The following is a 14,241-nucleotide window of genomic DNA, read 5'->3' on the forward strand; positions in this document are numbered from 1 at the left end:
GGCAGAGCTGGGATTCCTCCTACAGAGCTGAGTGGGGTGACGTGAAGACTGGCCTCGGTGAATCTGTCCCCTCTGTGGAAGACCGGCTGCACCAAGGGTAGGTAGAGGTTGCCAGAAAGGGCCAAAGAAGAGGCAGATGGCTGTGCTTCTGAGGGAAGCAGCCTTGGCTGCCAGAGCCCTTAGCCCCACGCCGTGGGTGAAGTGCCCACGGCATATACACACCCCTCTCTGGTGCTTGGATCACTCCCACGGTGAGGAGGTGGGCTGGCAGGGATCCCCAAGAAGCAGAGAAAATTCTAGGCCTGAGATCCAAGGGGCCATGACAGGGAGCTTGGGAAACAAATACATTTCTCAGCACCACATGGCTACAGACCCACCATCTGGCCCCGGGCCTCCCAACCTGTGCAAGGCTGGCTGCATCCGTAGATCCCTCTCCGTGCTCCCCACTTCTGGAGAACTCGTCCCAGAGAATGAGGGCCCTGAATGGCAGCCAAGGTCCATAGGCAGTTCTCTTTGTCTCCTTCGGAGGCTCTGCCTTCTACAGCCTCTATGCCAGGCCTTATCGTGTGAGTGGAGACAGAGGGGCAGTCTGGCGGCAGGAACAAAGGCACGCTGGCTTCCAGGAGAGGGGGTGGGTGGGTGATACAGGGAAGCCTGATCTGGGTAAAGCTGCTTCTCTTCTCCAAAGCAGATGTGTGGTGAGTAAGACTTGGCACAGGCACTATGCGACACTGCCTCTGCTCCCCACACGGTCACCACTGTGGCTGGGAGGGGGCTGGGGTTCACGACACAGACCATGGGTGCCCGTGGGAGAGGAAGGAGGAAGAAGTGCCAGGTCCCCTATGTGCTAGTCCCTGCAGGGTCAGGATACCTGCACTGCTCAGGGCAATCAATGCTTCCATGCTATGAGGAGGTCTGTGCTGTTTATCTGGTTGCTCAGAAAGGGTTTTCAAAGCAGGGAGGAAAGAGGACACAGGGCAGGAAGGCAGGCCCGGGCCAAGCGGCCTCTGTGGCCTCTGCATGCTGGCTAAGCAGGCATGCTCCCTAGAGGGGGTGTATAGAAAGCCTTCCTTTCTACTTCCCGGGCACAGTAGCTGAGCAGGGGCCCAACGAGAAGGAGGGACAGGACCTGGAGTGGGTGTAGCAGCAGGCACCCAAGCAGAAAACATGACGCTGGAGAAAAGGGAGCAACTCACGACACATGTGCGGGCCTGAGAAGAACAGTATACTGGACCAGGAGGGACATTGGTCCTGGCATGCCTCTGCTCACAATGAAGTCTGTTGTTTTACAGGTCTCTGAAGAAAGGCCGAGAAGTAAGGGCCAAGAGCCTGGGGGCATGGGGAGACGGGAGGAACCAGCATTCCAGAGCTCCACCTAATGAACCAAGCCTCCCAACCCACACACCTGGCAGGGGAGACATGCGACCCCTGGCCTTGCCAGAGTCCCAGATTTGGAATTTGGGGAGAGGGTGGTAAGATCTCCATCCTCCCTATCCTAGTCATATCCAGAGTGGATTATTACTCCTTCTCTCTAGGCATCTCAGTATCAGGAAAAGTCTTTCCTCTTGGGGTGAACAGGGGCAAGGCAGCAGCTCCTGGAACCCACACCTCTCAGGCCTCAGAGGTTCTGGCCAGGGCCAGCCCGTCTCCTTGCTGCCTTGGGCTCTGCTGGGACCCCAGCCGCCAGCCTAGAGGCTATCTGCTCCCCCTGCAGCCTGATCCTCTTCCTCCCTCAGGGCCTGCTTGGGTCTCTCTCTGATGCTCTCAGAAAACCACTCAATGAGTGTACTCTCCATGGCCGGAACTCCCAACTGCTGGAGACATCCCTGTTCGAGTGGGACCCTGCGGGCTCTGCTGCCTGCGTTGCCGGAGGGCAGGGTACAGCACAGCAATACTTCCCGATCCCCACTGGTTTTATCTGAAACTCTCTCAGGCCACAGAGTAATGAGGCCAGATACGGGGTCTTGGGTTCCCGCCTCTACAGGGGCCCCCAAGGCTTTCGGCTTCCCTCCCTGCTCCATTTGGGGCACCCAAACACCTTCAGCTTCAGGCTGTGGGAGGCCTGCCCAGAGATCCCCCACTCCTCTCTGGAGAGACCCTGCATGACCTCATGAGACTGAGTCACAGGGAGATGGGCCCCAGATAAAAGTTCACAGCTTCCAGAAACCAGTGGAATCAAATGTGATGTTCTTGGGAGCAAGGGACAGAAGGAAGAGAGTCCTGCCGGGCTGACTTCTACCGGGCACAGAAGGAATGAGCAGAGCAGGCGGGGACACCTGGGCTCTAAGAGACACTCAGAGAAGTGGGTGATCTCCCCACCCTATGATCCCGTGAAGAAGTGAAGCTCGGCCATGGCCAACTGTATCTGGAGGGAGGGGACAGGGCAGGCAGGAGGGACACAACCAAACGCCCTGGTCTGGGCTGAACGTGTCTACTGCACATGCACTTGCCTGATTTGGAGGCAGGAGCTCTGCTCCAGCACTGCTTCCAAGGCATCACTATAGAAATGCAAAACTAGCCTAAACGCTGTTATTCTGTAAGGCCCATTCCGTAAAGCAGTTCACGGAGGCTCAGAAACGTTAATTCGATCCACCGGGGCCCCAGGAGCGTGAGGAGCATGGCAGGAAGGTGCAGAGCCCTTCTGGGTGCCCGTGTCCCCGCAGACAAGGAGGAGAGTGGACTTTGGGGAAGGACTGGACCTGGTGGGACCTATCCAAGCCACCTCTCAACTCTGGTCAAATGGGAGTTAGGGCAGGGGCACAAAAGTCAAGATCTTGCCCGTTTTTTCCATTTATGGTCAAACCCGGAGCAGGAACAGGATCCGCTGAGAGCTCCTCACTCAGCCAGGACACGCTAGAACCCTCCCTGCCTGCACGAGGCTATGCATGTACAGCAAGCAGCCCCTCCAAGCACGCCCTGTGCTCCCCAGCAGCTAGCAGCACAGCCAGGGAAGGGACACATGCTGGAATACCACTACTGGGCACCAGCTCACTCACTGGAAACCTCCGGGGGCGGCCCCAGAGCATATGAGTAAAGCCACCCTATCCTGTGGAGGGTCCTGCCCTGTGGCTTGGCAAGGAGCATGCAGGTTATAGCCCACAGACCGCTGGAGGGAAGGAGAGACCATGCAGGGCTGAGGACCACTTCAGCCCCATCTGGATTCTTTTTCTCACCCCTAATTTTAGGCTGGGTTCTGAAGTCTTCTAACCTCCTGGGGAGCTCTCACTTCATCCCAGCTCCATTGATGGGACACCACTGTGCCTACCTGTGGTGTGGGAGGCTCCACCTTCCGCTTCTTCTTTTGGTTTTGCTTATTAGTCCTGGGATAGACCATGAGCATCTCTAGCCATCTGGGGAAAGAAGAGGAGAGAGCACTGGATCAGACCTCTGCACTCAGGGACTAGGAACCTTATTGGGTGGTCTAGGCTCCAGGCCCAATGCTTCCTACTTGGGGGCGCCCACCCAGTGGCCAGGTCTCTGGGTAGCTGAGCAGGGCAGAGCATGACCCAGATTTGTGCCTGCCACCGCTGGGGAAGTGCCAACAGTGCAGCCCAGGACAAGCACAGGCTGTGCTGGGACCAGGCCCAGATGCTGACCCCACAATGACCATAGTGCAGGTGGAGAGGGCCCGGTGGCCGGCCCAGGCATGCAGAGTGCTTCACTCTGCTGGAGTGGCAGGCCTGACCACAGGCCTCAGAGTGCAGAGCACATCATGGTTTCCATCACTGACCCCATCTTCGGGGCTTAGACCTGGCTTTAAAATTGTCCTCCCACAGTAGACTTGGCTAATGCACAGATGGGCTGCTACTAGGTATCATTTAGGGCTCTGGAGGCAGGAAACCAGCAGTTGTGCTACCAAAGTTCTCTGTGACGGGTCACTTCCGGGGCCAGACCCATGCATTCACCTCTGGGTCCCACCTGCACACTGAGGGCTCTGGGCACCTTGGCTTTGGGGAAGGCCCAGCAGAGCTGCCCAGGCCCACATGTTGGAAGGTCCACTCTGACCAGGAGCAGGGAAGGCAGTAGGGGAGTGTGGGAAGAGCAGCAGCTGACAGCAGGAGGTGTGATACAGATCTGGCTCTGCCAGCCTCTAACCACGACCCTGGGTGGCTTCCTGCCCCTGTGGGCTTCAGTCTCCTCATCTCTGAAACCAGGGGGTGGATGAAGCCATGACATGTCCACTGCTTGCCTCACTCGAGCTTCATTAACATCTGGGAGGGTTGGATGAGGGGGACAGGAGGAGTGGAAGACAGGAGGGGCCTGGTGGTGAAGGATGCTCTGTCCAGAGCGGAAGGTACTGCAGGAGCCTCTGGTCCCCTTGTCCCCAGAACACGAGGGTCTGCGCTGGGCCTGCTGCCACCCCGGGCCCGGTGGCGGCGGTGGCTGAGCTGCAACGTGAGGCAGAGCCCGCACGGCCAGCACCCTGGCTGGAGGCTGCAGGTACCACCAGCATTCAAGCCCGCGTCAGGAAGAAGCACTCACGGCTTTAACTCTCAAAGGTGCTTCTTTAATTTGGGGTGGAGGGAGGGAGATCGGTCCCAGTCAGTGACCTTCTAGGACAGCCTCAGGAGGGTATGTCGGTTGTGCTGTTGCGAGCTGGCAGCTGGGGAAGTGGGCTTGGGTGTGGGGGATCACAGCATGTGGGCCAAGCCCCGCTCAGCTTTGAGCAGGTCATTCGGTGTCTGCTGAGACCACGAACCACTGCCGGCACCAGAGAGACCTGAGGCCCAGGCCCTATGGGTCAGTCCTCTGTGGGCTGGCCCCAAAGCAAGAAAAGAGGCATGACTGTGTCCGCAAGGTCGGCAGATGAGCAGACTCTCAGGGCCTCACTCATGTCATCTGAGTGAGGCCCTGAGATTGCGGGGTTAAAAGACTTGCTTTCCAGCCTGCCGCAGGGGCTGACACCAGCAAGCTGTGTCTGCAGAAGGTCCCCCTTAGCGCTTTACTGAGGAGAGACTGCTTCACAAAGTCACCTCGTCCTCCGGGGCCCCAGGAGCACAGGGAGCGTGACAGGCAGGTGCACACTGGCCCAGCTGCTGTTTGCGGCGACACGGACAAGCCTGCAGGACAGGGCCCCGAGGGAAGAGATCTGGGCCGCCGCTGCACTGCTGACTGAACGGAGCCCGCTGAGGGCTCTGGCCCGGAGAGGGCTGGAGACTCGGGGGCTGAGCACAGGCAGGGGCGGGCTGGGGCTGGCCTGGGACAGATGACGGAATGTGTCCCCTGCACTCGGATTTCTCATGGAAGCCCAGCAGGAAGCGTATAACGTCATTTGGATGTGTTACCATGTAAAATACACCCAGGGAAGAGAGGTGAGGGGCGAATATGGATACGGGATCCGTGGTGGAAGTGAGTGCCAGGACGTGGTGGGGTGGGGTCCCCAGCTCTGACGGCAGAGCCAGGATGAGTGAGACCGAGGGGGGCAGAACTGAGAGGCAGGGGCACAGAGAAGGGGGAAAGCTCCCCCCCGCCACCAACTCCTGCTTACATCCCACCTCCTCTAAAAGAGCTGTGCTAAGTTGTGCCCCAAACATCCTGAAGGCCCGTCCTGGCATGAGAGCGCTGAGAAAGAGAACTGCCAACTCTCTCCGCCCAGCTCTGGGAGAGATGCCTCAGGCAGCCCAGGGGTCTCTGTTCAGAGAAGACACCAGAAAGAAGTCTGGATGGACTGTCCCCAACTACCCCTGCTCTAAGTCAGCCCAGAAGAAGACTGTACCTCATTAGAGAGCTGGGTACTTGCCCCCACCTTGGGGCCTAAGAGCCCACAGGTAAGATTATCTGGCAAAGGAGCTGTGCCAGGTGGTGAGGACACCAAGGGAGGCATCCGTCCACAAAGGTGCGAGGCAGAGGAGGGAGAGAAGATGGAGGCAGAAGTCTGTATCCAGGGCACACTACCCCACCTGACTCCCTAAAGGAGGCCTAGTGTACCAGTGGGTGGTGAAGACAAGCTGCTGCTGGGGGCCACTGGAGGGGCTGCAGGGGCCCAGGGACAGGTTGTCATGGTGCAAACCCTGCCTATTGGGCAGGGATTAGCTAGGCCCAGCCCCAGGATGAGGACAGGGAAAAGTGCTGGGTATGCCCCTGAGCCACCGCACAAACCTGGATGGCCCAGCCTACATGCGGGACCCAGAGAACACACACATCTGGTATCCAGGTCCACCAATGACCTTGTCTACTCAAGCTGCACAGGAAAGGCAGGCCCCCGCCTCTGTACATGCAGTGACCTTAGGAGAGGGGATCAGGACAGGCGGTCTGTGGCAGGTGCCTGATGGGAGGATTTGGGCCACCCGACAGAGGCACTGTCAGCTGTCAGTTTCCTCATGCCATGTGGCAGACCATGACATCACTGACCTGGTCCCCCAGCTCACGCATGCCCCAGCCTGTCCTGGGAACCCTGGACACCCCTTCCCATCCCTCATGCTAATCAGGATCCTCCATGAGACCTAGCTCCAAGGGGAGGGCTAGCTCTCCTCCAAGGACTCCCGCGGGGCAGTGGCAGCTCGGTACAGGTGTGCCTGCCAGACAGGGCCGCGGCAGCAAGCAGGAGCCGGGAGGAGCAAGCAGTTCTGTGCTGTGCCTCGTGCCTGCAGTCCCTTGTTCAGGGTCCTCGCATTTCCATAGCTTCAGTCTCCCAACTGTAGAATGAGGAGCTCTGTAAAAGCCCTCTATATATTTTTTTTAAGTTTTATTTTTTAGTAATCTCTACACCCAATGTGGGGCTCGAACCCATGTTCCGGAAATCAAGAGTCCTATGCTTTTCTGACTGAGCCGGCCAGGCTCCCTGAGCCCTCTACACTCCTAAACCATATGGTTCTAGAATTAAGACCAGAGAGAGGGAGAGGCAAAGTGGTCCTGCTGTTCGCCCCTAGGATTTAAAAATGCAAACCTGCCTCTCTCCAAGGGAGAAGGACTCAGGGTGAGCTGGCACCCGCAGCAGAGGGTCCGCTGGTCACTCTGCAGGGCAGCTCTGGCCCTCGGCTCCAGCCTGACAGAGTGGATTTGAACTTCTGAACTCGGCAAAACCTGGGGACCTTCTGACCACTGTTCCCGCTTCCTCATACAGCAGCCTTGGCCTGAGATCCTGAAGCTCAGCCAGTGTTCAGAGTCTTTTTACTTGTTGAAACCAAAAGCCTTCACCTTCTAGTTCCCTCCACTCTGCACTACAATCATCAGCCCAGTATCCCTAGCCCCGCCCCACTGCCCCAATTCACTTTCTCTCAAAGCTTTCTCAGCCTTAAAGGACCAATGGGATTCTCCAAGATCCAGCGCCCGAGTTCCTGGCCGGGCTTGCTGAGCCTGTTCTCGAGGCACGGACTGTGTGGCTAGGTCACACAGAGCTGGTAACAGGCGCCCCAGGAGCAGGGACTCCTGGAAGGCACACGCTGCGTGAGCTCAGGAGCACAGAGCTCTGCTCACCCGGACTGTCAGCTACCTGGAAAACTGGGCCCCCTTCCACCTCCCAAGGCTTCCCCTAAGCCTCCGACCAGGGCATGGCCAGGGCAGGGGTGTGACTCAAAGACTGTCTATTCTTTGCACCTGGAAAAAGAAGGCAGTGCATACAGCGGAACTGGAGTGACTGCTGTGTGCAGGCCCTGAGAACGAGGAATGAAACACAGCCCCCGACCCTCAAGGACCTACTGCTGGCTACAGGAGGCCAGATGTGTACCCAGACACCAAGAGCCAGCTGATGGTGCCAAGTGCCTCATGGGGGCAGGTTTCCTGGAAGAGTGGACATTCAGGCTGACTCAACAGCCTCAAGGAAGGAGGGGTCATTCCAGACTGAAGGCAGGGTGGCAGTGAAGGCACGGAGCTGGTGGGCAGCACGGGGATGTGTAGTGACAAGCAGCTCAGTGCTGAGGGACACAAGGGTGGTGGGGGTGAGGCTGGAGGGCTGGGAAAGGGCCTCCTGAGGCCAGCCAAGGAACTTGGACTTGACTCCCAGGTGATGGGGCTTCAGGCAGGAGGGAGGCAAGGTCAGATGGGTTCTGGGGACTGAAACCCTTGTGCTCGAGTGATACACGGGTGGAAGAGTGAGAATGGAGGTGGGGAGACCAATGGGAGGCCGAAGGAAGCCGAGGCAGCCCTGGAAGTGGGGCAGCGCCAGCAGAGGGAGGTCCCCGGGGAAATGGGACATGAGGAGAGTTATGTGCACGTGGGGATGACGCAAAGACAGGTGGAGGGTGAGGCCAGTTTCGGGCGTGGTGAGCGGGCACACGGTGGTGCTGTGAAGAAAGAGAGGGACTGAGAAGAGGGGACACGCTTGGGGAAGAAAGTGATGGCGATATTGCCCAATTTGTGCCAAAGGGAACTGGTCCGAGAACCTGCTGGTAGGCAGGGGTGCCTCCTCCCAAAATGCCCGGGGCAGACTCACCCACTGATGATCTCCTTGGTTTCTGCCCGGATGAAATGCTCCTTCTCAGGGGTCAGAATGCACAGGGAGAACTTCTGGCCTGTCCGGCCCTCCCCATCCACCACGTCTGTGCACTGGTTCATGTTGATGGTGCCCTGAGGCAGGGTTGTGGGCTGCAAGAAGAAGATGGGGCAGGGAGTTACGCACAGGCCAGCACTCATGGGTCAGAGTAAGGCAACATGGACGGTCCCCATATCCCCAGGCCCTCCCGGCCCTTGTCCCTTCAACAGGCACCTGAACCTCTTGCAGCTGTGTGGATCCCCAATTACAACAGAGGCAAAGGGTGGTGGCTCTGCCTCACCCCCACCCTCATGGCCCCACTTCCTCCCTACCCATCCCAGGGAGGAGAGGTGACAGGCCTGCTCTTCTCAGAGGACACCCAGCTGGACATTCCTTCCTAGCTGGAGAACAAGATCCCAGCTGGTACCGGGGGGAAGGGAGAGAGACAGGAAGGGGACAGCTCCGTAAGGACAGCTGGGAGGACAGAGGCAGCCAAGAGTCTGGTCTCACAGGGGTTACTGATCCAAGAGAGCAGTGAGAAAAAGCTCCAGAGGAGATGGTTCCAAAATAGCAAGGTTATTTTTAGAGGCAAGGAGGGAGCCGGAGAGAAGCCGCATCCTGGAAGGCAGGCTGTGGGGCTGGCAGGCTGGAGCCACACATATATCATCAATGCTTTAAAGGTAGGCCAAGCCCGCTCAGGGCAGGTGACCCTCCGCCACCTTCCAGGACTGCCCGTGAGGCTGCTGGCCAGCGCCGGAACAACAAATAATAGCTTTTTTCCTTTTCTGACACTGTTAGACACTGAAATGAGGAAAAGAACCCCAAGAACAAGCAAAGAAGGCATTAAGAGATTCCTACTGGGGTGAGGGTCAGCAAGGAGGACCTTCCTAAAGATGATTTGTTAGCCCTGCATCCTCTGGCCTCTCACCTTCCCCCAAACAGGAAGCACTTTTGGGCGGGAAATGAGGCTCCATGGCTGTCACCACACCAAGGGCAAAGAGCTCCTGGCCTGGAGTCAGGCAAGGCACTACCTTAATGCCCCTTTCTGGTGGCTCTCACAGGGAGGAAAGCCTTGGCCAGGACCCCTGGTGGTGTGGGGCACGAGGTGAGGAGGCTGCCCCCACTTTTGGGGCAGCTGCCAGCTTCCATACTGAGCACCCCCCAAGGACTTGGCGCTTCCTTAGTTGGGTTCCTGACGAAACAGCAGGGGGAGAAAAAGCGAATGGTGGCCAGCTGGGGGTTGCTTTATCAGGTGCCTCCCTCCTAAAGCTCTGAGGGTAGGTCCTACCCCTGACCAGCTGCAAGCTCCCTGTTGCCAGGCATGGGGAAGAGGCCTGGTCTGAAGGTCAGGATGCTGGGTCCGGTGTGGATGCCAAGCTCAGACCAACTATACCCGCTACTAGAAACCCTTCTTCATCTGTCAAACGAGAGGAAGCAGGAAGCTCCTGGACCCCCTCCAGCTCGAGCGCATATGAGCTTCCTGGTACTTTCCAGGCCAACCCACCAGCATTTCTGATGCACTGCCAGCTCCCTCCTCATCCGCTGGTGCCCAGCTACAGAAGCCGGACCAGAGGAGCGCTGTGTTCCAGAGCCCTCACCCAGCACGGCTGCCGGCTCTCTGGTCCACCGGAGCGGGAAGAAGTAAGGTTCCCAGCTCCGAGAAGCCTTTCCTTATGGACTCTCTGGGCTCAGCTCAGAATGGAGGTGGCAGGGCAGGAGAGCCAGCTGTGAGCTCACGGGGAGGCCTGTGACTTCAGGTGGGGACCAGAGGAGGGGCCAGAGTCCCACTTCTGACAGTGGGCCACAAGCATACTAAGACTAGTGTCTTCCTTAGTACAGCAGCCTTGTAGTATCTCTCCTGGGCCCTCCTGGAGAGTCCTTGAGCTGGGAAAGGGGGCTTGGTGGGTTATCCTGCAACCAACCAAGGGGGTTCTTCAGGAGCAGTGAGCAAGGGAGGCGGCCTGGGACCCGCCCACTGGTCTTCTGGCTGGGGAGACCCATAAGCATGTAGGGGCTGAGTCCCCCTCCCCAGATGAGCACTGCAGTTTCAAGAGCGCACCCCTCCAACCCAGGGCAGGGCCCGCAGGATCCTTCTAGGCTTCCCCACCCCACCTTGTTCCAGTTCCAGCCCCTCTACTCTTCAGAATTTCTAATCCCAGGTCTTCTCTGATGTCATGCCACTGCCCCATCTGAACCCTCTTTGGGTGAACTAAGGGTGGTGACCTCTGCTCTCTCAGCTCAGCCTCCCCCACGCAGTAGCACACGCTCCCTGTTGGTACCGACAAGGCTCATGGGTTCTCTGGGGTGGGTCCTCTGGTACACGAAACAAGGACACTGATGCTGTGGACCACTGTGAGGATTAGGGCCATGAGCAGGATCACAGAGCTGAGAGGGGAGAGGGGACAGCAGAGGAGCTTTTCCAAGGTGACTTTTCCTCCTTTGTCCTTGACACGCCCCCTCCCCCCCATGCTTGGACTCATGGGTCACAGTTGCCAGTGTATGCCCACCTGTGACACATGGATGTGTGGACACGGTAAGTTATCTACTGTGCCACTGTGCCAATGCCTTATAAATTATAACACACACACAGGAAAGCTAAACGGGGACAATAAAACGCACCAACAGAGACAGACTGTAATACTTTCTTCTCACTATACTCTCCAGTGGGCCATCTGAAGGCATGTGCTCGTCTTTAGAAACTACTGTTCCAGGGTTCGGGGTCAAGAAACTGCTCACCATTCCCTCAGGCACAGTAACTGTGTTTGCTGGACACATGGCCACCAGCTACTGACGAGATTTCCCAGCTAACCCTGCAGCTGAATGCGGTCACGGGACCTAGTCACCAACCATGCCCTAAGACTTCCGACAACCTCTCTGGACCTCAGTTTTTTATGTGTGCAAAATGAGGTCCCTACCTCCTTCCAGAAGAGCTTTCAAAAAGGCAAAGACATAACAAGCTACAGCTGCATGAAATGACAATTTATTTACTACCTGTATGTCACCCTCTTTCATGCCTCCTTAAACGTTACTCACGAGGTGGGCATTAGCTAATCCTGTTACATATGGGGAAAAGGGAGCAGAGCTGACGGCGGTCAGAAGAGAAGGGAGAACCGGAAAGCTGACCCAGGTTGGCATTTGGCAAGCACTGTGCAAATAGTTCCTCCTGAGCCTCAACAGTGCCACGTGCGGGAAGAGGCCCCACCAGTGCCAGCGCCACTTGCCACCAAGCAGCTCACTGTCCTAGGTGGGCACTGAAGGCCAGGCCCCGGCCAATGTGTCCTCTCATGACTACTCCCACACCCCTCTGAGGCTGCCTACACCACCACGCCACCCCCACTCGCCCCTTGACTAGTCGGCACTCAGCCACAGCTCCTGCACCCAGAGCTCGGGCAGATTCAACCAAGGGCCCAGGTGTGGCCCTCCCCACCTCAAGGCAGGAGCAGGCCATACCCATCTGCATTCTCAGCACGGAAGAGAGAAGAGATCTTTGACAACCCATCTCCTGACTAGGCCAGACCCTGTGCTTGGAGAGCAAGGGCAGATATCTAGGCTGCAATCCAAATCCAGCCAGAGGGAACCCCTCACCCCAATACCGTCAGCAGGGAGGCCAGCTCCATCTGACAAGCTCCCTGTTCTCATTCTGCACCTCCAGAGTTAGGAATCCAGGCCTCCTATGAGGCTGAGTGGCACCTAGTTTTGCTCGATTCCAAAAAAGGGATGGCTGTCTGCAGGCCACCCAACTCTGTTATGTTGCCAAGTTATGGGTTAAGTCCTCAGCCAGCAATGTCACCAGATGGCCCTCTAGCCATCTGGGGGTTTCCAGTCCTCTTCTGGTCTCCACACTACACCCGCTAAGATGGTAGAGCTGCATCGGTGTGAATGAATCCCAAGGCCAAAGACCATGTAAGCATGAAGTGACCAAGCAGGAGGACTAAGACAAGGGCCTCTCTCCAGGGATGTCACCACATCCTGCTGAGAACGCAGCCGTCTCCCGTCATCTGCCCACTGGCCCACAAAAGGCCAAGTGAGCCTTTGCCCACTGCAGCTGGCCACCTGTCAGAGGTTTGCTTCGGAAGATCCTCCCACAGCAGCCTTACCACCTGGACAACCTCCAGCCCAATCCCTGGCCCAAGCAGGTGCACTTTAGGGAAAACAGGTAGCCTCCACTTCTTGTTGGATCCTGGAAGTTTGGGAAGGTAAGCTTCTACGAGCCACAGAGAAAGAAGAGGAAAGTAGGACAGAAAAACAAAGAGGGGCCATTTCGAGCTATCGGTGGGGGCCCTTTCCTCCAGGCAGCTGTGCTTATACAGCCAGAGGCCAGGCAAGACTGGGCTAGAGTGGAAATACTCCATTTTATGCCCCACTTCTCCATTCAGATGGGAAAACAGAGACCCACAGAAACAAAGGCTTTCCGCAGCGCAAAGAGGTGCTCACAAAATCTCAAGGTCAAAAGTGCCTTTCAACGTGAAGGCCAACCCAGTGCACTGCAGGTCCTGCAACAGTTCCTGTATTTCAAACCTATCTGTCCACGACTGACAGAGAACCACGCATTCCACGCTGGGAAGGACAGGTGTACAGGCACGCACACACACACAGAATGAAAAATTGGGGAATACTTCTACTACATGTCCTGTGTTCTGTATGATTGCTCCGTCACACTCCCCACGACCCACTTAAGGAGGAGGAGCAGCAGTGCCACTTGGTGTCAGCCATCAGCCAGCACTCTGCACACGGCCAGGAGTAGGGGTGAGTATGCTCCAGGTAGGACAGGAAGACTCTCCCTCACAGTAGGAGCCATTGCAGCAAGCATAATCCTCATCGTCTTCTACGGTCAGGCAGGGCTCTGGAGAAGTACTTACAGGTTCACCCTGACGACAGCCTCAGGAGGAAGGCACTCTGACGGGCTTGCAAGTGGGGCTCAGGGTGGGAAAGGGACCTGTAACCCAACGGGGTCACCCAGGTCTAATGTGGCCCAGGGTTACTGCAGAACCTGTCGGTGGGCAGGATCAGACACGGCCTAGGCAGGAACACGATCCCCCCTGCCCTCCCCAAAGGGGAGGATAATGGCTCCCATAAGCTCCCGTACAGAGGCCTGCCGGGCAGCCACACTGGAGGCTTGGTTAGGCCACCTGAGCCAGGCCCAGGGAGAGACCACATACATCCTTTCTTGGGGATTAGGGAGGTTAGACCGGAATTTCCTATGGCAGGAAGGTGGCCCTTGGGGAGCTTTGCTGGGTGAGTACTGCACCCCATCTCAGGCATCCCTGGAACCTCATGCCCTGACAGGAACATGTGCTGGTCACGATCCCAGACACTGTCTCTGGCTCTTCCTGCTACTACCAAACTGCTCACAGAGTCCCGAGTCTAACGAATCATGAGTCCCTCTCTCAAGAGGTGGACACCAAATGCCATCCAGGTGTAGAACAGGCCACCTGATTCTCTGCCCTCCAAGGCCACAGTACTCCCCAGTGAGCAGCTCTCTTTAGACAGATATCCTCAAAGTCCAAGTTCTCAGAAAAAACTTGGAAAGACCCATGGAAAAGGAAGTCTTGAGACATACCCACGAAACCACCCAGAATCGGAGTCAGCAAAAGCCCCTGCTGGCCCCTCTGGCGGCTCAGAGAAGCCTTCCCCCAACCTCAGCGGGAGCCTCAGGGCAGCGGGGGATGGACGAGGAGCTGCCATAGGTGCCCGCCAGGCAGAACTTCTTTCCTCTCATTCCTTGCATGGCACAAAGCCCACAAAGTCCCCTGCCCAGGCGTGTGGTCAGCCTCCCTTGGATCCTACAGTCCTCGTGGTTTACTGGGCAGTTTCACACCCATCCCCTACAC

The 14,241-nt window shown here is 57.4% G+C and overlaps 1 protein-coding gene across 6 annotated transcripts in view; it reads right to left on the reverse strand.

Moving 5' to 3' along the window:
- The window catches only part of MPRIP (myosin phosphatase Rho interacting protein), a 148,781-nt gene that overhangs the window by 60,629 nt on the left and 73,911 nt on the right, over window positions 1-14,241 (reverse strand). For all 6 annotated transcript variants that reach the window (XM_032431979.1, XM_032431977.1, XM_032431980.1 and 3 more), the window contains exons 4-5: window positions 8,372-8,523; window positions 3,266-3,350 (exon numbers count right to left, since the gene is read on the reverse strand). In XM_032431979.1, the coding sequence (XP_032287870.1) occupies window positions 3,266-3,350; window positions 8,372-8,523 (237 nt within the window). The remainder of the gene's footprint in view (window positions 1-3,265; window positions 3,351-8,371; window positions 8,524-14,241) is intronic.

The sequence above is a fragment of the Phoca vitulina genome, unplaced genomic scaffold (assembly GCF_004348235.1).
Source record: "Phoca vitulina isolate PV1807 unplaced genomic scaffold, GSC_HSeal_1.0 scaffold47, whole genome shotgun sequence".
In the NCBI taxonomy this organism is placed as follows: Eukaryota; Metazoa; Chordata; class Mammalia; order Carnivora; family Phocidae; genus Phoca; species Phoca vitulina.